Genomic DNA, 24216 nt, shown 5'->3' with positions numbered 1-24216 from the left:
TCAAGGTACCTTTGGAACATCCCTGTGTTCTTCACCGAGGGATCGACAATTCAAGCTTTCCTGATTTGCTTGAGTGTGTCCATCTTTGTCTGCTGATCCTTGCTTATCTTGCCTGCCCGTCTTGTGTGCCAATCGCAACCATGAGACTAGGGTTGTTTTCTGGCATGATAAGACGTCTGTCTCGTTTTGTGCCATGCTATATCGTTGTATTCACCATGAAAGAAGGCTGTTGGAGACTAGACATGCAATTGATATTGACTCCGCTAGAGACAAATGCATAGAATGAGCCTTTGTGGTTTATGCTATAAATGCTATGTGAATTATACCATACCATGTCATGCTGTAACGGCGCATGATTTGTTTTCGTCCGACTCCGACAACGCCGTGCTAAATCGAGACTGTTAATTAATTAGAAACACGAAGATGCCATTCCCTCCCTTTAGACAAAGCATTGCAAACCATGCAGACGATGCCTTTTACTGCAATGAGGATTGGACATGCAGAGATTGCTGAACCGGATGCAGAATGAAGAACAGTTCATCTATCACCTGACCTTGCCCATGACGGTCTCACCTCCACCGAGTGCGCCCATGCGCTCCTCTCGCTCTCCAAAGTCCGCATTCGCGCTCATCTCGGCAGCTTTTCCTTTGACTGCGTTCAACATGCCGCGGTCGAAGTCGTCTCTCGTCCTCAGAACAGCTTCGACCCACCCGATCTGCAAGTCCCAGTTCTGTCTCTTGAAATCCGCGTACGCCTCGCTGATGAAGCCATACTCGGACGAGCCTGGTCCCTTTTCGGCGGACAAGAGCGAAACCATCGAGTTGACCGCTCTGAACTTGTCTTTGATGGTGGGGAAACTGGTCTCGTAAGTCTTGAAGAACTCGAAAGCAGTGAGGATGTCGTCTTTGATCTTTTCGGTGAACGGGTCGTTGCGGCGGAACTTGACGGATTTGTTCCGCATGGCTGCCAGATATCGCACGAGCAACTCGTCTGCGAGTTCTTCGACGAGCACGTCTCGAAGGGAGGGGTGCAAGACGTGAGTGTAATCCGTCAGGTAATCCTCGAAAGTCGCGATGATCTGTGCCATGCCCTTTTGCGTGTACCATGACGGAGTGAAGAATTGAGCCATGACGGGGCGGAAGTCGACGAAGATCAGATTCACAAAGAGAGAGATGCAGTAAGTGCCCAGATCGACGTAGCTGTTTGACAAAGACTCGACCTCGATGTTGACGGTCAGGGCATAGGCCGGCGTGACCAGGGGCTCGTATTCTCGGCGGAAAGATGTCAAGTAAGAAACCTGGCCGGCCTCTTCGTGATCGTCTATGCAAGCGATCTGATCGTTGGCTAGCGCGACCAGCCAGTCCTGTAGCGACTGTATCGATTGCGCGGGGTCGTGCATTTCGTTTGGATTTGGTGAGTTGGGAAGAACCATTGTAAACTTGTGCGTCTCTGACTCGGCGAGTGACTTCCACATGTCTTGTCTTCCCTTGAGGGTGTTGATCATGGCGTCGACCACACCTTCGACAACATCGGGACGCTGGCTGGACGCAGCGACATCGAGCTGTTCGCGGAACATGCGCCACATATCTCCCAGGGTCTTTGTGCGGAAGTGGCCCTCGGGATCTGTGTCCAAAGTGTTTTCCTTGCGCTCGACAAAAGACTGTTTGTCGGTGGCGGCGATACGGTCCATCCATTGGTCGACGGCCTTGGTGATGAGATTTTTGTATTCGCGCACGAGGTCGACTTCTCGGTCGTCGATCAGGTGTGGATTCAAGTCCGAGGCGGGCACGCCCAGCTTGTCCATTTTGGCGTAGTATTTGGCGACCCAGTGGACAATGGCAAGCATGTGAGGAGGGTTGAGCTCGGGGTCGTCGACGCGTGAGATGAGGAAGTCGTGCATGAGTTTGTGGTAGATGTTGACGTAGGTGGTCAGAATGCGCCACTTTTTGGGCATGAGGTTCTGCATGCCGAGCTTGACGGTGTTGAGGTCGTTGAAGTACCAGCGCACGCTCTTCTCCAGCTTCTCGGGGTCCTCGAGGAAAGCCTGGCCGGTGGCGTCGAATTGAGCTTCGGCGTTGAGTCTGATGGCTTCGAGGAACTTCTCCTTGTAGCCACGCAGCTCCTTTTGGCCCATCGAATTCATCTGTTTGAAACGTGATGCAAGGTCCTTGAACTCTCGTTGGGCGTCTTGCAGTGCTTTGACCTGTCGGTCTTTCTTTTCTTCCTCCTCTACGATAAGCGCGAGACGGACAACCATGCCGTTGTTGCCAGACTGAACCAAGGGGATGAGATTCATACAGGCAGTACCGACGTGTTCATCAAACCAATCCACCACTTCATCCAAGCGAGCGAAGAGGTCTTGCAAGGTAGCGCCGTTTTCGAGTTGTAGATTATTGATCAACTCGAGACTCGAGTCTTCGTTCTTGATCTGATCCATGGCTTTGTCTCGAACGTCTCTCAGCTTCGTCAGACCGTAGTGGATAGCCAAGAGATTGTTCTGATGCTCCATATCCTGGTCGTCCTCTCGCAACAGCTGCTCCAAGTCATCCAAGCCCTGCTCGAAAGCCTCAATGGAGGCCGTCATCTCCTCGACCTGGGCGAAATTGGCCTGCATCCTGGCAATCTTGTCGACGAAAGGAAAATCACGAATCATGTTCTGAGCCTCGACACACAGACGATCGATCTTCATCATTTCTTCCTTGATCAGCTGAACGGTGCGCTGGCCTTCGGAGATGGCGCTCATGCCGGATTGGGTGATGGAGAGTTGCTCCTGCAGTCCGACGCGCAGTTGCCCGTCGACGGCGGCTTTCTTGCGCGCGAATTCGGATTGCAGAGATGAGATTCTGCCGAGGTCGTCCGGGTGGCGGAGGAGCTCGGCGAGCTTGGAGGTGACGTCTTCCGTTTCGTTCATCTTCTGGACAACATGCGACGGAGAAGAGGATAGGGTAGGGTAGTCCTAGGCAGGCAGACAGGTTGTTTGGTCTTATTTGGTCTTGTTTGGTCTTACTGTAGACGCGCAGACGGAGAATCAAGGGAGCTCAATCGATGTCCATCTACGTTCTCTCATTCCAGCATCTCTACCATGTCATCCGGACCTCTGGTGTTCAGTTGTGTAAGCGAGTATCATCTACCTCAAGGTGTGTATGAGGCGGGTACACAGTAAGACAACCTTGATGTGGAGAGGAGGGAAGCCACAGCCGAGCACGGACCAGCTCCTTCTACTTGTATAATCAGATTGCGGAAGCGGAGGAGAGACTTTCTTGCATTCTTCTGTTACACATCTATACCACACATAATCAATACACCCATCTCTCTCACGGCAGCAGTCACATTTCCTGTGGGACCTCTGGACACACACACTCGGTCAATCAACAGCAAGACAGCCCCTGTCGATTGCCCTTTTCCCGTCGAAAAACCCACCACGACCACGACCACAACCACAACCACGCCTCTTCCAACTCTCTCAAGAGCAACGGGAGAATACGAATACGGCAAAAATGTCCTACTTCCGCATAACCCTGCTGCGCTCCTCAATCGGCCTGCCCAAAGCGACCTCGGGCGTGCTCAAAGCCCTGGGCCTGCGAAAGCGCATGCGGACCGTCTACCACCCGGTCTCGCCGCAAGTGGCGGGCCAGATCTTCGCCGTCAAGGAGCTGGTCGACGTGCAGGAGGTCGAGAGCGCGTTGACCAAGACGGAGATGAAGGAGCTCAGGAGGCCGGATGCTGGGTTTTGGGTGGAGAGAAGGGTCGGGGAGGCGTCGACGACGACGACGTTGGCGACGACAGCAGAGACGACGACGGCGGCGGCGGCTTGAGGATGAGGACATGGGCTTTTGTTTCAATTCGTCTCGCACGATCAAGACTCGACAGAACAAGAGACGAGAGAAATGCAGGGATACGACAAAGAGCAGGGCAGGGACATGGTAAAGATACATCACATGCATGATTTGGTGCGCTTTTGGAACCGAGGAGTCAAAAACGTATCCTCCATTCAGCTGCTTTTCCTACTGTTTTTCTGACATGGCCGGCAAGGGGCATCATGAACAACTATAGACTTTGGCCATTCATCTTGTCGTTGCTTTTATATTTTCGTAAGCACGTGCAAAAGACTGGATAGTCCAACAAGAACTTGGCTAGTTTTGTGTCCGTCTACGCAGCAACCTTTGTGTCGTCCTCTGTGTGTTTAGATGCCACGGCGGCGGGGCCAGATGCAGAATTAGAGCCAGATGTGGTATCGGCAGTCGATCTGGATCCCGCGACTGCTGCCGCCGCGGCTGCGTTCAACCTCTGGTCCAGAGCTCTCAGCGCCAACGCTCTCCTCCTCTCGGCTTCTTCTCGTCTGCCGCTGTGGTTCCCTCCTCGTGCTCCTCGCCTTCCGCTGTTCATCAGGCTCGGCAATCCTCCTTCTGCTCTGGCCTGGGCCTGCTCGTTTCCGGCGTCGATGGCCTCGGTGGAGAAGGGAGTGCACAGGCTGGCGGCGACCATGATGTTGTAGACAGAGTCGCAGATGGGATCCAGCACCACCTGGATCTGCTCGGGAAAGAAGTGGGCCAAGGCAAAAGTGTCGCTGGCGTCGCCCTTGATGACTGCGTCCTGTCCTGTGCTGCTGGTGGCCAGACTGGGCGCGACGCGGTAGAATCTCAGGTAGATCCAGCTGGTCAGGAAGCCAAACCACGACAGGAAAAAGGCCGTGTCGGTGCCGAGCAGCGGCCCCGAAAGTGAGTTCAGCAGGACAAAGACGGCAGGGAAGTGTTTGACGCGCATTCGCACGGCGCCGCGCAAGAGAGAGACGGTGTGTTCCGGCACGAGTTGCTTGAAGGCGACGAGGAACGCAGCCTCGAGGGCGAGGGCGCCATGGATGACGGTGTTGGCTCTGACCTGACTGCCGCTCAAGGCATACCAGGAAGCATAGACAGCAAAAGACAGCATGTTGGGTATCGTCGTGACAAACAAAACGAATTTGGCAAACTCGGCGCCTCCCCATGCGCGCTCGAGATAGCGACCACCATAGAACAGAGTCAGAGCAGAGGCAAAGAAGCTGAATATGTTCTGCTCAACCAGGGCAGAGGTCAGCACGACATAGGGATAGCGCAGCGACAGGGCGGGGACCATGGTCAGAAAGGGGACGGTCAGGGTGTCCCACCTGGGACCCGTGTCCGTGGCGGGCGACCATTGTCGGTATCGCAGCGAGGCATTGAGTAGAGTCAGGGTGAGCAGAGCGAGGAGCAGAGAGCGAGTGAGAGGCGGCAAGTTGATTCGAAGAGGCATTTTGATGGTGGAGAACCCATCCAGACACCTCTTTTTGTTTTGAAGCGAGACAGAAGGAAAGGAATGAATAATAAACAGATACAGGGCTGCCTACAAAGCAATACAGCTACTACTTTATCTTGTCACTGACTACCTTAAGCTACTGCACAGCAAGGTACTATAGCAACAGTAGAAGAAATGCCCTGGACCCACGACAAGAGAACCACAAGAGACAAAAAGACGCACAGTCCAACTCTTTCGATGGAGTAACGGTAGAGTGCAGTACAGTAGGGTACCTTGGCAAGAAAGAATAAAGTAACCACAAATAATCGCCTACCTACCTACCTAAGGCAAGGTACAATTCGGTAGATCGTGGCAGGATGATTGATTACCTTATTGTCCAAGACAGTCTCTGCTCTCAGTCTCCCCCAGATTTAACAAACTTGTACTTTTCGTCAAGGCTTCCGATTGGCTGGAGAAGGTCGAGTCCGAGATCCGCAGTTCTTGTCTGTCTCTGTTTCTTTAAGGTACGAGAAGAATAACGGGACAGACAGCAGCGATAGAGAAAAGACGTCTGAGAGAGTCAGCCCTGATGTTCTTGTTCTTGTTCTTGTCCGTCTCGTCAACCCTCCCCCGAGTCTTGGTGTATCAACTCGCGCCATACACTAGGCACCTAAGGGAACCTTAGCTCTTTGATTGCTATTACTGCTTCTGCTTGTGCCCGCACTCTGTATCTGCAGTGCACTTGCATCATCTATCTTGCTGCACTCTTAGCTCGCTGCCAATCCTCCCCATCCATCATCTTTTGGTCAACTTGTTTTATCGACTTGTTACAGCCACAGCCGCAGCCACAGCAACGGGACATGGACAGGTGACAGGCTGACTCACCCACCTCTCGTTCCTTTCTCTTTCTCTCTCGATTCATCATTCAGAACTGCCGGCCATCATGGGCGACGGCGCTCTCGGTTCCGACCACATCAATTACCTCATCCTGCGATACCTCCAGGAAGCCGGTCATGAAAACGCAGCCAAGGCCCTGCACCAAGACTGGCATCGACCGGACGAGTATCACGATCCGGAGAAGCTGCCTTTTGCTTCGCAGGTCAAGCAATTCGAGCTGGTCAACATCATCCAGGACGGACTCTTCCACGACCGACTGCAGGCCCACGTCACCAAACAGTCGCCGCGCTTCAATCTGATCCCTTCGACTTCGGATCCTCTGTCTCTTTCTGTCTCCAATCGTCGCGCTTCCATCACATCCGACACACGGCGAGATGCGCGGACAGACGTCAAGACTTCGGTCTCTTCCCATCATCAACATCACCATCGGCAGCGCAGTGACGTCGCCGCTTCCGCCTCGGCTGCCAGCAATGACTTTCCCCTGCCTCCTCCCAAGCGCGTCAAGAAGAGCAGCGCCGACGAGCCCTCGGTGCCCGCCGCCCCGCCGCAGACCAATGGCGATGCCATGGACGTCGACCCCAAAACTCCTGCCACCACCGCCGACGACGGGGAACTGCCCAGCGAAGACGGCCTGCCCACCGACACTGCCACAGACAGAGGCACCTCGGAAGCTGTAGATATAGCCACCAATTCCGCCTCGTCGCCGCCTCTCCCGCCCGCCACCGAGACCATCTCCGCCGCCACCCAGACAGACGAGTCACTCAGAGCAAAGCGGAGCGAGACGATATACTGGTCCGTCGAGAAAGAAGGCGCAAACATCGTCCACGCTCTCTGGAATCCACAACCCGACACGACGGCGCACCTTCTCGCTGCCGGCGATGCTCTCTGTCGCTTCTACAACGTCCCTTCCTCGTCCGAGCAACCCGCCTCGTCCACCACCAATGGCGACAACACCCTCTCGGATACAACACACCACTTCGACGTCGAGGACATGCCCCCGGGCTCAATCACCACCGCCGCGTGCTGGCATCCTTCGGGTAGATACGCCACGTGCAGCGTCGAGCTCCTGCGCCAGATCAACGGCTCCCAGCATGTCGTGCGCTGTCTATTCGACACGGAGACCCAGAAGGCACGAGGCGCAAAGCGCATATACAGCGACAACGCATACATTCAACTGTTGCAGCGCCAGAGCCCTACGGTCAACATGGCTCTGCGCTACAATCGCCCGGGCAGCCTTCTGCTCAGCGTCTCCACCAGTGTCAAGCGAGGTCTCGTCGACATCTGGCAAGGTCCCGCCGAGGAGCCCATCGCCATGAAGCTCTTCGCCAAGCAGATCTTGGACGCTGTCTGGGCCACCGACGACGAGATCATAGTCTCGGGCGAACAATGCCTCGAGGCTTACAGACTAAAATTCACAGATGCGACCGACAGCGTGATGGCCGACGGCGACTCATCCCCCTCGATCGGAACTCGGAATCTGACCAAGCTGCATTCTTGGACCACGGACAAGACCTGGGGCAAAGTCAGATACGATTCACACAACCGCGTCCTTGCCGCCACCGCCATCAACGACGACGCAATCGTTCTGCTCCGTCGCAGTCCTTCCGACGACGGGTGGACGCCTCTGCCTGGTTTCCCTGCCGCCGGCGACCCCTCCATACAGCAAATCTCCGCCATGGCCTTTGAACACGCGCCGCCGATCAAAGACGAAGACGCAAACGGAGACTTTGATGCCGGCGCAGCTGTCCCCCGAAGACTGGCGACGACACATCACACTGGCGCCGTCAACATCTACGCCGTGACCCACGACTCGTGCACCCCACTCCACACTCTGCACTTGGGCACCCCTCACCTACCCGAGGCCGCCTTGGCTCTCTCATGGTCACCCGACGGACAACATCTAGCTGTCGCGAGCGAGGAGACAATAAAGGTCTGGAACCTCTCGGTTTCTCCCAAATTCCCTGTATTGAACTGGAGAGCCAGTCCCCAGCATTGGACCCAGACCGACCCCGACGACGTCGATGAATCCATGGATATGATGCAAGATGATGATCACGGGGCGCCAGTGCAAGGCGAAGTTAACCTTGACGATAGCAACAACAACAACAACAACAACAACAACATCAACAGACGACAGCAGGGCGTGGACGGAGACGTGGACGTGCAAGCCGTGCACGAGCCTTCGCTGTCATGGGACGCAGAAGGCAAAAGTCTGTTGTTTGCCGTGGGACGAAAAGTCGCCGTCATAAGGCTCCTACCGCCAGCTTGATGTTGTTCGTTGTTTTTAGTAGAGATTAACATGTGTTTGACGATTATTAAGACCCCCCAAATAGCCAGTCATACCTTTCGCTTTTTTTCTGGTCTCTCATGGAGTTCCATATTCATGACTTGTTGCGTCTGTTTTCAGCACGCTTGTAGGATATATCAGGATTGTATGCGGGCTACATCTTGAAAGGGGGAGCAGACCTGAAACTCACCTCACATTGATGTATCTGTACCACAAGGCAAGTGGTGTCCGTAGCGTACGCCGAGACCTGGACTGTACTCTAGGCAGCGATAGGGAGGATAGGTGACTCATTTAGATATCCCTGTGGTCGCGCCTCACTCGATTTCGCTCCGCCAGCGACGTTCAAGGTTTTCCTTGCCCTCACGGAATCGAGATGTTACCAGGCTTGATCGCAATATGAAGAAACTTTCCACCGACGTGGTACATAATGTTATGCGAAATCCCAAGCTACCAGGTATGTGAAGAGCCAAGCTTAGTAAGTCTAGGCAACACAACGGTGCGCCTTACCAGAGCTCATTTCATTCATGCGCATGCATCATGCTATGGTGACACTTCGTCCGACTATGCTCGAAACCGCGGGTGGCTTTTGATGGTTGATAAGCCAGCATCTCAAGCGTGTGAGTCGGATGCATCATCAAGCACAACCCCAAATTCGACATCTACCTACCAGTATTCTCACGAGCCATTCTCTTCATTCCGACACAAGATAGCTTGTCTTACCCAAGAGCTTGGGATCACACTAGATGGCATCGAACGGCTCCAGGGCGGTAGCTTCAACAGAGTTGTGGCCGCCATCTTACATGTCAGCCACGAAGTCACCGCGGCTAGCAAAGACGTCGGAGTAATTCTGCGCATTCCACGCTGGCTCAACGAGGATATTCCCTCGCACCGACATGTACAAGATCAAGCCGCGATCCTCGGCTTGGCCGCTACCATAGGCGTTCCCGCGCCAGAAGTGCTTGCCTATGACAGCACCAAAGATAATGCCATTGGCTCTCCTTTTTCCCTACAGACGCGATTGGGTGGCACGCCGTTGAGTCAAGTCTACAACGACATGTCCTTGGCGGAGAAGCTGAATATGAGTGACGAGCTCGTTCGTATATTGGCAAGCTTTGAGACTGTCCAGTTTGCAAATTCCGGTCGATTGGCCTGCGGACAACGGAGATTAGAGCAACTAGAGCTACCTCTTCAGTCTCTGTCGAGCTACCAATACTCGGCAGCGGCAGAAGACGTAGACGTCGTGTCGTTTGGCACAGGAGAGGTCGACGACAGAGACAAATCCCAAGCATCACCAGATGTCATTACCTTACTTACTATTCGAGCAATTGAACAGGTAGATGGTGTTCCCGAGGATGAGACATTCTCTTCGTCCATCAAACAGTATTATGATGGTGATGTTGATCTCTTACCGCCCAAGCTCTATGCCGAAGGTGGTGGCAGAATATCCAAAGAAGACATGGAAATCAAATGTCACTTCGAGAGAGCTTTCGTAGACAACCTATACTCGGAGAGACACGGCGACAAAGCCATGAACGCGTACTTTGACGATGCGTATGGCAGAGGTCGCTGGATCCGTCGTGTATGGCGATTCGCAAAGGATGGTTTTACGGACACTTCGCACATTGATAGACTGAAGAAACTAGAGCAGGACTGGGCTGAGTCCAAGGCACGCCGAAGTTGATGGCTGTAGAAGAGAGTTATTTCAATGACATGTTACGACATTTATTATGCTTATGTCTACCTTGTATCCTACATTGTACGCTGTTTCGAGAGACTACCGGGCATCGATGCTTCATGAACATCAAGGTACAGTATCTCCACGTTGTCTCCGCAGCCTTGGCGTGGTCATTGTTGATTTCGTCTTCTGAGAACGACCGGGGAACCCACAATAATGCTGGGGCCAATTCTGCAAGAACTTGAATAGCTTCTAGGTGTGTTTTGATTCCACAAACTCGACCGAGTCCAAATCCGCAACAATGAGGCTCTTACTGATCGACCTAGAACTGTGACAGCTGTGTCACACACGTGTAATTGACACCGCAAGTTGCCTTGGCCTGGTTCTCCACAGAAACCCGTCTTCAACGGAATGGATGTAAGCTCAACGTCACAGCTTCCAAGCTAACCTTGGAAGGTAGTTTTCAAGGAAAGATGTCATCCCGCATGCGACCACCCACCCGTGTGTACAAACCGTCGTTGTGCATCTTGTCGGTGTTCGTCCTCCTCTGCTACTGTATTATCATCCCATCATGTCTGAAACAAATGCTTCAACACAGTACAAGATCTTAGACACTCGTCCGAAAGCCAACAAAAACGCCATCGTAGGCGGCAAAGATGGTCTCAAGTACCGTTTCACTGTCCTTGATGATGGATTAATTCGTTACGAGTATGCGCATGATGGCGTTTTTGAGGATCGTGCCTCTACTTTTGCAATCAAACGAGACCTACCAGTTCCCAAATTCCGAGTCAACGAGCGTGAGGATGGGCTAGAAATCATCACTGAGCGCTTCCACCTGCAGTACAACAAGCAAGAATTCAGTGTCAATGGTTTGAATGTGCTTGTCCTTGGCAATATCACTGATTGGCATTCCAAATGGCGATACAGTGATCACAGCGAGGACGGATGGCAACTGGGCGGCACTGCGAGGACATTGGACAACGCCAATGGACGCATACCCGTCGGACCGAGTTTCATCTCTCGAAATGGCTTTGCAAACATTGATGATTCCAATAGCATGCTGTTCACCGATGAAGGCTGGGTAGGAGGAAGACGTTCGGGAGGGCCTCGTTGTGATGGTTATCTCTTTGCCTACGGACTTGACTACAAAGCTGCTGTTAAGGCTTTCTATGCCGTCTCCGGAAGTCAACCGCTCCTACCTCGTTGGTCGCTAGGCAACTGGTGGAGTAGGTATTATGACTACACTACCGACACATATCTGGAGCTCATGGACAAGTTCTCCATCGAGAACAAAGTGCCTTTGAGTGTGGCTGTCATCGACATGGGATGGCATTGGGTTGATGACAAGAGAGTCGCCGAGTCTGGATTGTCTGGCTGGACAGGCTACAGCTGGAACACAGACATGTTTCCGGACCCCAAAAAGTTCTTGGCAGAACTTCACAAGCGGGACTTGCGCGTGACCTTGAACGATCATCCAGCAGATGGCATAGCCGATTACGAGGATGCCTACAGGGAAGTATGCGATGCACTTGACCTGAAAGAAACTTTGGCCAACAAGGACCCTATTGCATTTGAAGCAGCTGATAAGAAGTTCTTGGACAGCTATTTTGGTATTGTCCTTCGTAAGCTCGAAGACGAAGGCGTGGACTTTTGGTGGGTGGACTGGCAACAGGGCGAGATCAGCGCAGCCAAGGGTGTCGATCCGCTCTGGGTGTTGAACCACTTTCACTTCATGCGCAATGCTCGCAACGGAAGAGCTTTGACGTTCTCACGCTATGCTGGACCTGGCAGTCACCGTTATCCTGTTGGTTTCTCTGGTGATACTGTTGTGACATGGGAGAGCCTGGACTTCCAGCCAGAGTTCACTGCCACGTCTTCGAACATAGGTTATGGATGGTGGAGTCACGATATCGGTGGCCACATGAATGGCTACAAGGATGATGAACTCGAGACTCGATGGGTGCAGCTCGGTGTCTTTTCTCCCATACTTCGTCTTCACTCAAACAACAATCCCTGGAACAGCAAGGAACCGTGGAGATACAATGCTGAAGCGTGCGAGATCCAGAAGAACGCTTTGCGCTTACGACATCGTTTAATCCCGTACATTTACACTATGAACGTGCGATCAGCCATGGACAATGAACCACTGGTGCAGCCGGTCTACTGGGAGTATCCCAGAATCGGCGAAGCGTACAACGCAAAGAACACCTTTTTCTTCGGATCCGAACTCTTCGTTGTACCGTTGACGTCTCCTCGCGATACTTCGACTCGTAGGGCCAAAGCTCGCGCATGGTTGCCTCCTGGTCGCTTCGTCGACATGTTCTCCGGTCTTGTGTACGATGGCGATCGTGAACTTAACCTCTATCGTACTCTTGACGAGTACGCGGTCTTCTGCCACGAAGGATCAATCGTGCCTCTTGATGGATCACTGGAGCCAGGTAACGGAGGCAAGAACCCGGACAGCATCGAGATTGTCGTCGCGGTCGGCGCCGACGGATCGTTCGACATGAAAGAAGACGACGGCAGCGGCAACGATGTCAATCTCGTGCAATTCGCCACCACACACATTCGCTTCGACCAAAGCAAAGGCGTCCTCAGCATCGAGTCTCTATCCCTAGAGCAGCGAGACTGGACCGTCAAATTCGTCGCGCTCGACACCACCATACCCGACGACAGCATCAGGACTCTAATTGACGGCGACGACCAGTCCCAAGCCTCCACAATCACCAGGTCCTCAAGCGGAGTCAGCGTGCACGTCAAGAAACTCCCCGCCGGAAAAGACAAGATCGAGATCCACCTCGGCAAAGAAAATCCCCAATTGGCGCCCACAGACGTCTCGGCACACGTCTTCAGACTCGTCGACGAGACGCAGCTGGACTACAACACCAAGTCCGCCATTTGGGGTGCTCTGAGCGCTGACAAGGCGCCGTTTAGTAATAGGCTCAGCAGGCTGCAGGGGCTCGGACTCGACGAGAAGCTGCTTGGAGCGCTGCTCGAGTTTGTGCTTGCTGATCAGAGGAGTATGGGGGCGCTTGTCATTCCTTGATTGTTGGAGTAAAGATGGCAAGGGTGATGGAGGTCAGAGGATATAGGGGACAGGGAAGCAGGTCGCTGCAAAAGATGGAGCAGGCGGTGAATAGACAGCGGATCTTTCGACGGGGACGTGGCGGTATGGGAGTCTCCTAGTGTAGATAGAACCACTACTAAATGAGACTTTTATTCTTTCGATGCGCGCGCCTTGTCATCAGTCAAGTCGTCATGATATACACCGAAGCTGCGGGATGGAATCAGAGAATCAAAGATCTTTAACGGCAATGCATCCCTACGCCTCTTGTTCATCACCATGTGACTTCTTCATCAAATCATGACCATATCCACTCCTCCATTTCCTCTTATTCTCGTCCCTCTGTAATGAGATACCATCAGTCCCACCAAGCGAGTCAGACCGCTCGCCGGGCCTGACCGATATTGGCGCTCGATGAACACCACTCAACCAAGGATACTTTCTCGGTCGTACATTAATTCATCACAGCACAAGTCTCACTGAAAGCCCATTTGCAGGATATGAGGTTTACGCTCCTTCAAGCTATGCATGTCCAGACCCGTCAGCACGTTCCTTTCGTTTTTATTTAGACGAGGTGAGTTCGACTGGTTGATCAGGTATGGACAGAGGTTCTCGGGTTTGGGAGCGATAGATGGCAGGCCAACGGAATGTAGGGGTGGGTGCGGAAGAAGTGACAGGGGCGGGGCGGAAGAAGGACTCGATTGGACTGGACGTACTCTAGGATCATCTGGCCGAAGAGGCCGTTGGCCCAACTGAACCCTATGGGATTTTATCAGCATGGCCTTGACACGATCCAATGCGGGACTCTGTCTTCTCCTTTATTCTGGATTGGCATCCGGGGAAAGCAGAGAAGAGAATAGAAAAGTACAGATGAGGGATATCGCTAGTGATAGAAAAGAAGAACGTACATTGCCGCGTCCAGTCACTTTGATCGAAAGTGTTTATGCTCTCGTGGATCAGGCCTAGACCGTCAGTGCTGCTCAGGATCTGCCGCAGTTGATCGGTGATCTCTTCGTCGTCGGATGATGTCAAGATGCGGACGATCGACGCCATTGGCCAGGCGTAGCCTGTGATTTAATCTCAGCGTCTCGTTTGAATCCCCAGACGACAAGGCCGCTCGATTTTGTGGGGCAACGAGGTGATAAGAGAAAGAACAGACGCACCGGGACCGTCATGCGGACCACCGACAGAACTCAAGACAGTCCCGAAGTTGAAATAAGGGTTTCCCTGCGGACTCAGCACCTGCTTCCTGGTATTCTGGTAAACAGTGTCATTGACATCAACAAATCCAAAGAAAGCCGCAGAGAGCAAAGAAGGAATGTTGGCGTCGTCCATGATATTCGCGCCCCCGTAGCCGTCAACCTCGTAGGCGTAGATGTCGCCGTTTATCCTGCTGGAGACAATCCCATAGTCATCGATTGCGGTGCGCAGGCTGGAAGATAGACTGCTCATCGAGTCGGCGAGGTCGGTGTTTCCTAGTCCACGCATGATGTCTGCTGCAGAAGAAAGGTATGTCGAGAACATCATGTTTGCGGGTATGAAGAACTGGTAGATGGTAGAATCGTCCGAGGGTCGAAACGCCGAGCGGATGAGACCAGTATTATTGTTCACCGGACTACCGAGGCCGTTGTTGAGAAGCGTTTCGGATCCGCGCAGCGTCATCTTCTGGAATGAATACGGAGATGGATTGACGCTGCCGTTTGCCGCAAAAGTAGGAGTCTTCATTGCATCTGTCAGAGACAAGATTGCTTCGACAGTCTCAACCCAGTTGTATTTTCCGAAGAAAGCAAGATCTTGGGTAGCAGTGTAGTAGTCTGAAGAGATCTCGAGAAAGGCCGCGACAGAGTCAAGCTCGTATTTGCATTCGAAGACAGAACTGTTGTCATAAGTCGGGTAGATGTTGCCATTGATGGGACTGGACACTGGATCGATGCCAGACTCGGCTGGGGGCTGGAAAGCATTGCAATATGGTGAGGTCAGAATGTAGCGAGACTGCAGATTGATGACGCCCCTGTAGAGAGATGCCAGCGAATCCGAGGAATTGGAGGCAGTGAGGAGTTGTTGATAGGATTGCATCTGGTTGGCAGAGTCTCGCAACCACATCGCCTGCAGGAGTCAGTATACATCAAGCAATGCTGAGACCCATGCGTTGTGTTACGTTGATGTCACCGGTGATGACGAATGTCAGCTCTTCGTCAGAACCGTTCGCTGCATAACCTTTCCACTTAATGGCAGTATCTAGAGTATTCGGAAACGAATTGAGGAATAGGCGAGCGAGATCTGGGTCAGCGATATCTGCAACAGTGGCGTTGATGGTTGTTTCTACGATGGTGGAATTGAAAGTGCGACAAGCAGGACTCGGCCGCTGAGACGACAGATTGTAGCGTCCGTCGGAGAAAGGAGCATGATGGAGAGCAGAGTAGTCGGCATAGTCAGGACATTGGGCATGCACGATACAGATGAATGTAATGATCACAGGAAAGAACAGGACATGCATTGTGGCTGGTGAATAGCAAGGCGGCATATAAAGAGAAACAAGTCTGAGGAAAGGATGGCAGAGAGGTGTACTTATGAGAGCCGGCATACTACCTACCCTATAGGCAGTATACTATTGATGTCAATTTATGCGCACAAGAAGTGTCATGTGTGTGAGCGATCAGTTACAAGAGGCAGGAGAAAGGTCGATCTCCGCAGCATGAGGAGCACAAGATGGGCAGGACGAGACTTGACTGGATCGACACCACATAGGCAATGCACGACGTGAAGCAGACGTATTGAGGATAAACAGAGTATAATGGAGTCGGGAGTCTCGTGCCTGAAGATCATTGTCGTATTCGTCGTTGCGGGGTTGTGGATTAGATGGAGCGTTGATGCAGGCTTGCTGAAGCGAAGGTAAGGTATTATTGAAGGTGATGTGACGATGCCGCTGAAGAGAGTCTGATGCCACTGGCGGGTGGGCGGTCGGTCGGTCGGTTTCCCGGGACTCGGAGTATTTTTGGCAAAAAGTCTAGGGTAAAGTCAAAGCAAAGATTCACGGATCAGAGGGACAAAGTACAAGTGCCCAATAATTAGTGGTCAATGATAAGTGGTTAACGATTAATGATTAATGATAGATCCGCTCATCAGGGCTGGCCGAAAGGGCAATCGATCAATCAATTCCATGCCGAGGGATCATCACTTATATATATAAACCAGGGCAATCATACTGTAGTACCTTGACAAAAAAAGATGCTTTCCCAGCCATACGTGACTACGCACCTCTCTTGTTCCCCACTGACTGCGCTATGCAATAGATAAGAAAAGGTCGGTTTCAGATGTGCCTCGGTGACCAGTAAGGCTGGATCCGGATTCCACGCACCTATCTGATGTTTCACTTACACTTCAAGCCACTCGATATCTTCGAGGACTGACCGGGAGTAGTGTGTCATCCACCCAAGCTCTGTCGTAGACTTGTCCTGCCTTGCCTTGTCTCAACGTTGTTATTCCTTGCATTCCCACCTCTTTTTGCTCCTACACAATGAACTCGTCTTCATCCGGCGGCAGTCCCATGTCGCACCTCCGTAACGAGGAGTACTCTTATCGAGTGCCGACACCTCCCCGCATCGTCGTGCCGCCGCCGTCAATCAATGCAGCAGTGGCACCTCAATGGAATCTCTCAGTGCCATCACATCCCGCCCTGCGAAATGTCTCGTATTCGGGCATGACCACTTCGTCCCTGCTGGATTGGTCATACGAACGTCGCCGTGAAGCCCAAGCCGTTCTCCCCTTTCTGTATCTCGGCCCATTAAATGCAGCCAAAGATCGTGATTTCCTGCGCCGAGAAGGCATCACTCTCGTCGTGGCCGTTCGCAGGAAACACCGTCGATTCGACAGCAAAATCATGGATGCGGCGCTGCGAGTGGCAGGTGAGCTAGACATTCAGGCCGAGACGGTGGATCTATGCTCAGACAACGACTTGGTGTCCTTGTTTCCTGTCATGAACGACAAGATCAACGACCACCTCGTCAGTTTCCAAAAAAGACAGCAAGAAAACAGCACAAAGTCAGACACGACGACGACGACGACGACGACGACGACGACGACGGGCAAGATCCTCGTCTTCTGCGAAAGCGGCAACGAGAGATCGGCGGCGGTCGTGGCAGCCTATATGATGGATGTGCATGAGGACGTCGATTTCATCCGCGCAATGCAACTCGTACAGTCCCAGCGCTTCTGCGTCAACTTCGACGACACATTCAAGCGCATGCTGCAGAGCTACCAGGCCATTCTGACAGCCAAGCGAGACGTCGGCCGCGCGCACACGAGTACAAATATGGCAATGAACAGGAGTTCGTCGAAGCGAGCACTCAGTCGCGACGACAGCGATGACGACGACGACATAGACATGGACACGACGGCGCAGGAAGGCGACGCTGAGAGGTTCGGAGGACGGACGTTTGCGCCCTTCGTCGACGCCACGACTCGATAGAGAAGAGAAGGAGAATGATCAGAAAGAGATGAGAGACCATCGACCAATACTGCGAGGCCCCCCACCTGGATATGCAAAAGAGAGAGAGAGAGAGAGAGAGAGAGAGAGAGACTTGAGACTTGAAACCTGGTTTGGGAAATCTGCTGCTTCACAGGATAAATTTCACCACTAAAAAGATACCCCCCCTCCGATTTGATTCTATTCCTGTTCTATTCCTGTTTCCAATTTGTCTTATTCTCTTCTTGTCCACCAGGGCGTTTTTCTGTTATTCACACGTTTTGGGGGTAAAGACAGGGGTTGGAAAGGGCAGTCTGGGAGGATTGGGAAGGAGCGAGTGGACGGAGTTTGGATGGCGCAGAGGAAAAAGGTCTATGTACCTGCCGTACTTGACCGTACTTGGGACAGTCAAGCAGGATAGGATCAAGAGGCGGCTAAGTCAAGGCAAGGTATGCTTATCCAGGACATACTTTCTATGCTCTTCTGTTCAATTTTAGATGATAAAGATATTGCTATATTTTCACCTAAACTGCCTATGACTTCCTATTCGTCTCGAAACACAGCGGGTTTGATTGAAGAAAGCAGGGGCTTAGGCTGGGACAATCGCTGCTGGTGTGCCTTGAAATGGCATAGTATTATTGACATGATTGATACAGATAGAGGGATGCGCTATACAGCTTATTCGTCTTGCTTGCTCTAGTGAACCTTCTACTTGGTCCATGCAATGGAAAATCAAACGAAATCTACCTCTGTGCCTTCTCGTCCTCAATCTGTCGCTTCAAATCATCCAGCACGGCCTCTCTCTTCCTCAGGTGCTGCTCGAGCCCGTCGACCTGTTCCTTGACCATGGCGATCTCGTCGGCCATGCCCTTGAGACTCTGACCCACCTTGGCCGTGCCCTCGCCCGTCTCCAAGTCTCGCAGTTGCTTGCGCTTCCAGTCCAAAAGCTGCTCGAGCTCGCGCTTGACGAGGGCAGGCTTGCTGTGATCGTCGCGTCTGCCGCCCCTGTCGCGTTTCCTCTGCGCCGCCTCTTCCACCTTGGCCATCTTGTCCTCGAGCTCTTTCAGTTGGCGCTTGAGACGCACTTCCTCCCACTCGCCGTCTGTGCGCGTGCTGCTGAAGTCTGTGCCTTTGGGAGCGGCGCGGTCGCCCACGCCCAACCGGCTGAGGTATGAGTCGCCGAACTTTGCTTTTTTGCCCGTCAGCGTGTTGTCGTCGCGTTTGGCGCCCCATCGCTGCGCCGCCGTCTGTTGCTTGTCGATCTGGTATTCGATCTTGCCCTGTTCGAAGGTGGCGCGCAGCGATGGCGGGACGGAGCGTGGGATGCGGAAGCCCTCGTGACGGTTGTTGAGGATGTGCAGGAAGGCGAGACAAGCGTCCTTGCCTATGGCCAGGTCGGAGCGCGGGTTCACGAGGTTCCAGGCGCTGCGGATGTCCGTGTCGGGCACGTCGAGCGAGTCGTAGAGCCCGGCGAGCGACTCGAAGGTGATGCTGCCGTCTCGGCCGTCGCGATTCGCCGTGTAGATTTCTTCGTATTTGGATCGGTCGGACTTGGACATGTACCAGTCGAAGCCGTCCTTGAGCCCCGGCGTGTCGTCGTCATCGTCGTAGTCGTCGACTGATTCGAACTGCGGCTGGTGGCCCGTGATGGCTTTTGAGGCCTGGATCAGATGTGCTTTGGATTCCGGCACGAGCCAGTCGGGGAGAGTCTGAGGGACGTCGAGGTATTCCTGGTGGTTTGTTAGTTGCCTGCCTAGACCTGCTTCGTCTCCCCTTTCCAATCAGAACTCACCCCGTTGACCAAGTCAAAGATCAACCGCATGGCGACGCAAAACTCCTCAAAGTCCAATCGCCCGTCATTGTCGACATCGGCCAGATCCCACACCCGCTCGAGCTGGTCGTCTCGTAGTTGACTGTTCTTGAGGACGGACGCCGCTTGGTTGCCGTCGAGATGTGTGCCGCCGCCGCCGAGTGATGTGAAGATGTCCCAGTAGCGGTCAATCTCCCACTGCTCTATCCGCTTGGGCGCAGACATGTTTGTTTATTGTTGGTGTCTGCGATGTGGTAGAGGTGTGGTCGAGACGTGGTACAGGTGTTCGTCCGGGCCGGGTCGGGCTCCTTCTGTTTCGGTCGCGCGGCGCTCCTTTTTGTTCAAACTGGATCGGATAATTGAATTTTTATTTGAGTCTGTCACAAGGGGCTGGAGAGATGGCGGTTTCGTAGATTGTCTGATGTAAGGTAAGATACGGTATCAAAAGAATAGCTGTTGGTTACTTGCTCTCCCTTCGCTTTGGGCTCCCGGGGAGATGAGTGGAGAGATGAGAGATGAGAGATGATAGATGACGCTCCCTGCGGCTCTGCGGTAACCTCCGTCTCCGCATCTTCACCTACCTGTGCCAGTGCCTGTGCCTGACCTACCTTGCCTTGCCTTTCTTTCTTATATTAATTAGAGCTGACCACTCGGTGCATGTCTTGATGTGTCCACATGCAAGTAGCTGCCCTGGCCCTTGACTCTTGTACTGGCGAATTTACCTCTGTTTGTATTCCTTGCCCGGGCTTCAAAAGTGTGAGCTTCGACGCGGCAACCCTGGCCGTTCCATGACTCGAGAGGCAGTAGAATAGTTCATCAAGTGCGGTCCTGCATTCCTCTACAAACATGGGAGGCCTTTTGTATGAGATCAGACTAGGTATTGTTATCAGGCTTTTGCACCTCTTGTTCAGAATGCATGAACCTCTCCCCTTCTTCCAGTGCTACTGTAAGTCCAGAGCCAGACTTCTCGATAGACCAGGAACCATATGTACGCCTACGGAGCCGGGCCATGATTGGCATCTCCATCCGTGATCGACAGGCGTTGGAATCACTGTCAGGCATGGTTCGCTCTCAGACCCTTGCCAACCACACTTGACATCACGAGGTTTTGAGAAACTCCGACACACAAGCGTTCTACACCCCAAGAGCAATTGAGACTTATTCAGCATAGAGTACCGAATACTGTGGTTCCTTGACCAGCTGTAGTGACCTGCCCAGAGAACGAGTCATCTAAGATGAATGGCAAGGACCACAGCGACAACAATGTCAAGTGGCTTCAGGTCAAACCTTAAATACATTTCTGTCCTTGATCTTTGACGGAGAAAGCCAAAGACCCAGACTTGCTGCACAGCACGTCACCTTGTGGTATTGGTCTCGTAAAGATTAGTGTTTCGCTTACACAGAACACTCCTGTACGTTATTCCGAAGTGGTCAAGTGTGCTTTCGGCGGTGCTGACGTTGGAAGGATTCTGGTGCGGATGACATATCTCGTCTGTCGACACTTCGACGCATTGTGATCTGTGGTCGTGGAGGTCGCCGTATTGCTATCTCTCTCTTAAAGGACCCTTACGAATTGTGGGAGATCTATCTGACGGGGAAACATACTCTACTGTAAAGACAATAGGTAATAAGGTCGGATGACGGAAGGAGCAGGGCCGGCGCCAGCGCATCCTGAGCGTCGCACGTGGAGTTCTAGCTCCAAATTTGCCGAGCCTTACGTTATAGGGCAGCGGAAACCAAGGATAGTGTTCCCAGTGGTGCAACACGAGTGACCAGATACTTCGACAAAGCTGTTTTTGCTGCCAATATGCGGATCAGAAAGCGTATCAACCCGCTATTGATATGTGCTTTTTTGCACATGCGAGCGATGGTTCATGATTGTAATCGCTGTTCATCGTAGAGACGATGCTTATTTCACGCCACGAGAGCGTCAGTGGCGCTTCGACAAGCATTGCACAGTTCCAATCAAGCCTCGGCCAAGCAGTGCAAGCAATTGGGACTTTCAAACTTTGGGAGAATTTAACTGACTACAAGCAATACTGTGTTGCGTTTTCCGGCTCCGGTCACTATGCAGATGTGATGATGTGCTTGTATGTAGAAGTGTCATAAATTAGGTCTTTTTTCTATACGAGCGTGATACCGAGGTCGCCTAATAGGTCGTTGTAGGGCTTTCTGGCGCTCTACGACAAGTCGAAAATGGCCGCACAGCCGCCATGAGCTTAGCTCATGGGTGGCAACCATTTCTGACTGCCACCTCGCCTGAAGGTACTCTACCGTAAGCACTATCCGGGCACCTGCCTCTTGAAGCCTTGACCTATAAGCCACAAGGCGTGGATGGGACACAATAGAATTATCTGTTCGAGATGTCAACTGATAGGCACTCGCCGTCAACCAATCCAATGCAGTGTCTTGAGCAAGGCCCTAACCCACTTGTTTCCTAAACCTTACTCCGTTCGAGAAAGCATGGATCGTTATCCGGGAGGGAACGGCTCACGGCTCGATGATGTGCACCCTGCGTCTCGGCGCTCGGGAATAGTCTGCACCCTTCTGTCTGATGAGCTTTTTTTATGATGATGATGCGCGCGCACCTACATCTCCTCTGATTGCTCCTCTTCCGCGCGCGCATCTTTTTTGTTGGTTGTGATGTTATAGGTGACCATCTGTCGCAGAGATAAAATCATCCGAAGCAGCTTCTGCTTCTAAAAAATAGCCCTCCAGCTTCCCTATCCGCCGACAAGATGTCCTTACCTCCACGGTCCTCGCGCGGCGACGTCTACGACGACAAGGATGCGGAAGCATTCCATCCTGACGAGGCTGCGAAGGGTCACCATCATGGCCGCGGCAGCATGGCCATGGGTCGCGACGAGACGCTGGCCGCTCTCGAAGTCGTAGAGGAACGGGTGTGTACATTTCTGCGGCCGCCGCGAAGTATGTCACTTCAATCAGCTAACGTTGAGTCATTCAGGATCCCCATCATCCAATGGTACATATATTGCAATACGTTGCGCATTCTCCAATACTAAGCTTGATTGTTTGTACAGCACTGGCCTGCCTGGAAGCGATGGAGTATCGCATTGTTGTACTGCTCCCTGCAAGCATTCGTGACATTGACTTCTACTACTTATGTCTCTGCCGAGTACAACATTGGCGATGACTATCCTGCCAGTACCCAAGTCATCACTCTCGGCCAGTCCATGTTCGTTCTTGGCACTGCAATCGGACCCATTTTCCTCGGACCTTTGGCGGATATTGTACGTCGCAATCAAAGGCACAGCTATGAGAACCTTACTAATTTCCTCAAAGGGTGGTAGAAAATGGATCTATGTCGTCTCCATCTTCCTCTACGCAGTCCTGAACGTTGGAACAGCTCGTGCCATCAATCTTCCTATGCTCATCATCTTCATGTTCTTGATTGGCTTCACTGGATCTACAGCTTTGTCCAACGTCGCTGGTACCATCGCGGACATGTTTGGCGACCGAGATAGCGCGGGACAAGCCATGGCGATGTTTGTGTGCTCTGCAAACATTGGTCCATCCGTGAGACTTCCACGTTTTCATCGTGTGATTTGAGTACGATGCTGATTGGTGCGCAGATCGGCAGTCCTGTCGGTGCATGGATCGTAGATAACCCCAACTTGAGCTGGCGCTGGATCTTCTACATCAAGTCAGCAGAATGACCGCCTTCACATTACTTATCAGTGCTGACTTCACTTAGCATCATCATCGGCGGTGCCTACGCATTGATCATGTGTTTCATCCCCGAAACTCTTCCCCGGATCGTCATCTCGAGGGCCGTAAAGAAGGGTGAGGCTACCGATCCCCAGGAGATGCAAGTCGCAGAAGCCAAGGTCAACGTTTTGAGCGAGTTAAAGTTCGTCACTACGATGACCGCCAGAATTATGGTCACTCAGCCCATCGTCATGCTCCTCGGTCTCTACAACGGATTCGCCTATGGTCTACTTTTCCTCTATCTGGATGGTGTCTACGACGTTTTCGCTGTCAACAATGGCCTATCCGTTGTTTCGGCTGACTTGAGTAAGTGGCAACTCACGACCTGACTCGTATACGCATGACTGATGACTTCTCCCCAGCCTACCTGAATTTCGTACCTGGTGTGCTCTGCATGTTCCTGTTCGTCCCTGTACAAACCTGGTTCTTCAGAAGAGATCGATTGAGAAATGGCGGCAAGGGACGCCCCGAAGCTCGTTTCATCACCTCTCTGGTCTTCGTCTGGGGTTTCCCTATCTCTCTCCTCTGGTTCGCATTCACCTCGGATGGCACCACCAGCTACTGGAGTCCCATCGTCGCCGGTGGTTTCCTTGGATTCTGCGACCCTCTGCTCTGGCTCAGTATGCTAAACTACATCACTGGTAAGTCAAATTCGTGAATTGCGTCATTTCGTGGGCGACCGTCAGTACTGACCCTCTTCAAGACTCATACCCGAACGTGGCTGCATCAGCAATCGCCGCCTTCCTCATCCCATCCTTCCTCATCGCAACCGCACTCTGCCACGCCGGTGTCGCCATGTTCGAGAATATGTCCACGAAATGGGCGTTCGCCACTCTCGGCTTCATCTCCTTTGGCATCGTCGCTCTCATCTATGTCATCTATTTCTTCGGAGCTTATTTCAGGCAACGAAGCAGTTTGGCGAGGAAGTAAAGGGAAAAACGATCATGAGGGACGCCGTGATTCGACCATTCATTCTCTGGGGGATAGAACGTGTCTTGTTCACCATTTTGTAGATGTTTGTACAGATTTGAAAGCTCTT

The 24216-nt window shown here is 52.6% G+C and overlaps 9 protein-coding genes across 9 annotated transcripts; 5 read left to right on the top strand and 4 right to left on the bottom strand.

Moving 5' to 3' along the window:
• Nucleotides 1-544: 544 nt before the first annotated feature.
• Nucleotides 545-2911, bottom strand: AAFC00_006494 (uncharacterized protein; the record flags this gene model as incomplete). Its single annotated transcript, XM_069346456.1, has 1 exon — nucleotides 545-2911. One exon carries the CDS (start codon nucleotides 2909-2911, stop codon nucleotides 545-547), a length of 2367 nt encoding a protein of 788 aa, XP_069197669.1.
• A 586-nt stretch (nucleotides 2912-3497) lies between these two features.
• AAFC00_006493 (mitochondrial 54S ribosomal protein uL30m) lies at nucleotides 3498-3815 on the top strand (the record flags this gene model as incomplete). Its single annotated transcript, XM_069346455.1, has 1 exon — nucleotides 3498-3815. One exon carries the CDS (start codon nucleotides 3498-3500, stop codon nucleotides 3813-3815), a length of 318 nt encoding a protein of 105 aa, XP_069197668.1.
• Nucleotides 3816-4149: 334 nt separating this feature from the next.
• On the bottom strand, nucleotides 4150-5268 carry AAFC00_006492 (uncharacterized protein; the record flags this gene model as incomplete). Its single annotated transcript, XM_069346454.1, has 1 exon — nucleotides 4150-5268. The coding sequence occupies one exon, from the start codon at nucleotides 5266-5268 to the stop codon at nucleotides 4150-4152; it is 1119 nt and encodes a 372-aa protein (XP_069197667.1).
• A 925-nt stretch (nucleotides 5269-6193) lies between these two features.
• AAFC00_006491 (uncharacterized protein) lies at nucleotides 6194-8416 on the top strand (the record flags this gene model as incomplete). Its single annotated transcript, XM_069346453.1, has 1 exon — nucleotides 6194-8416. One exon carries the CDS (start codon nucleotides 6194-6196, stop codon nucleotides 8414-8416), a length of 2223 nt encoding a protein of 740 aa, XP_069197666.1.
• A 607-nt stretch (nucleotides 8417-9023) lies between these two features.
• On the top strand, nucleotides 9024-10115 carry AAFC00_006490 (uncharacterized protein; the record flags this gene model as incomplete). Its single annotated transcript, XM_069346452.1, has 1 exon — nucleotides 9024-10115. The coding sequence occupies one exon, from the start codon at nucleotides 9024-9026 to the stop codon at nucleotides 10113-10115; it is 1092 nt and encodes a 363-aa protein (XP_069197665.1).
• A 3534-nt stretch (nucleotides 10116-13649) lies between these two features.
• Nucleotides 13650-15670, bottom strand: AAFC00_006489 (uncharacterized protein; the record flags this gene model as incomplete). The annotated part of the gene is made up of 5 exons (XM_069346450.1): nucleotides 13650-13695; nucleotides 13890-13932; nucleotides 14082-14240; nucleotides 14337-15279; nucleotides 15332-15670. The coding sequence occupies 5 exons, from the start codon at nucleotides 15668-15670 to the stop codon at nucleotides 13650-13652; spliced, it is 1530 nt and encodes a 509-aa protein (XP_069197664.1).
• A 1020-nt stretch (nucleotides 15671-16690) lies between these two features.
• AAFC00_006488 (uncharacterized protein) lies at nucleotides 16691-17641 on the top strand (the record flags this gene model as incomplete). The annotated part of the gene is made up of 1 exon (XM_069346449.1): nucleotides 16691-17641. The coding sequence occupies one exon, from the start codon at nucleotides 16691-16693 to the stop codon at nucleotides 17639-17641; it is 951 nt and encodes a 316-aa protein (XP_069197663.1).
• Nucleotides 17642-18381: 740 nt separating this feature from the next.
• AAFC00_006487 (uncharacterized protein) lies at nucleotides 18382-19673 on the bottom strand (the record flags this gene model as incomplete). Its single annotated transcript, XM_069346448.1, has 2 exons — nucleotides 18382-19368; nucleotides 19431-19673. 2 exons carry the CDS (start codon nucleotides 19671-19673, stop codon nucleotides 18382-18384), a joined length of 1230 nt encoding a protein of 409 aa, XP_069197662.1.
• Nucleotides 19674-22300: 2627 nt separating this feature from the next.
• On the top strand, nucleotides 22301-24107 carry AAFC00_006486 (uncharacterized protein; the record flags this gene model as incomplete). The annotated part of the gene is made up of 8 exons (XM_069348335.1): nucleotides 22301-22348; nucleotides 22414-22431; nucleotides 22490-22699; nucleotides 22752-22985; nucleotides 23042-23112; nucleotides 23164-23483; nucleotides 23540-23818; nucleotides 23881-24107. 8 exons carry the CDS (start codon nucleotides 22301-22303, stop codon nucleotides 24105-24107), a joined length of 1407 nt encoding a protein of 468 aa, XP_069197661.1.
• Between the last annotated feature and the right edge of the window lie 109 nt (nucleotides 24108-24216).

Source organism: Neodothiora populina (genome assembly GCF_041146345.1).
Source record: "Neodothiora populina strain CPC 39397 chromosome Unknown canker_contig_7, whole genome shotgun sequence".
Taxonomy (NCBI): Eukaryota; Fungi; Ascomycota; class Dothideomycetes; order Dothideales; family Dothioraceae; genus Neodothiora; species Neodothiora populina.
This window is presented reverse-complemented; position numbering and strand designations above follow the sequence as displayed.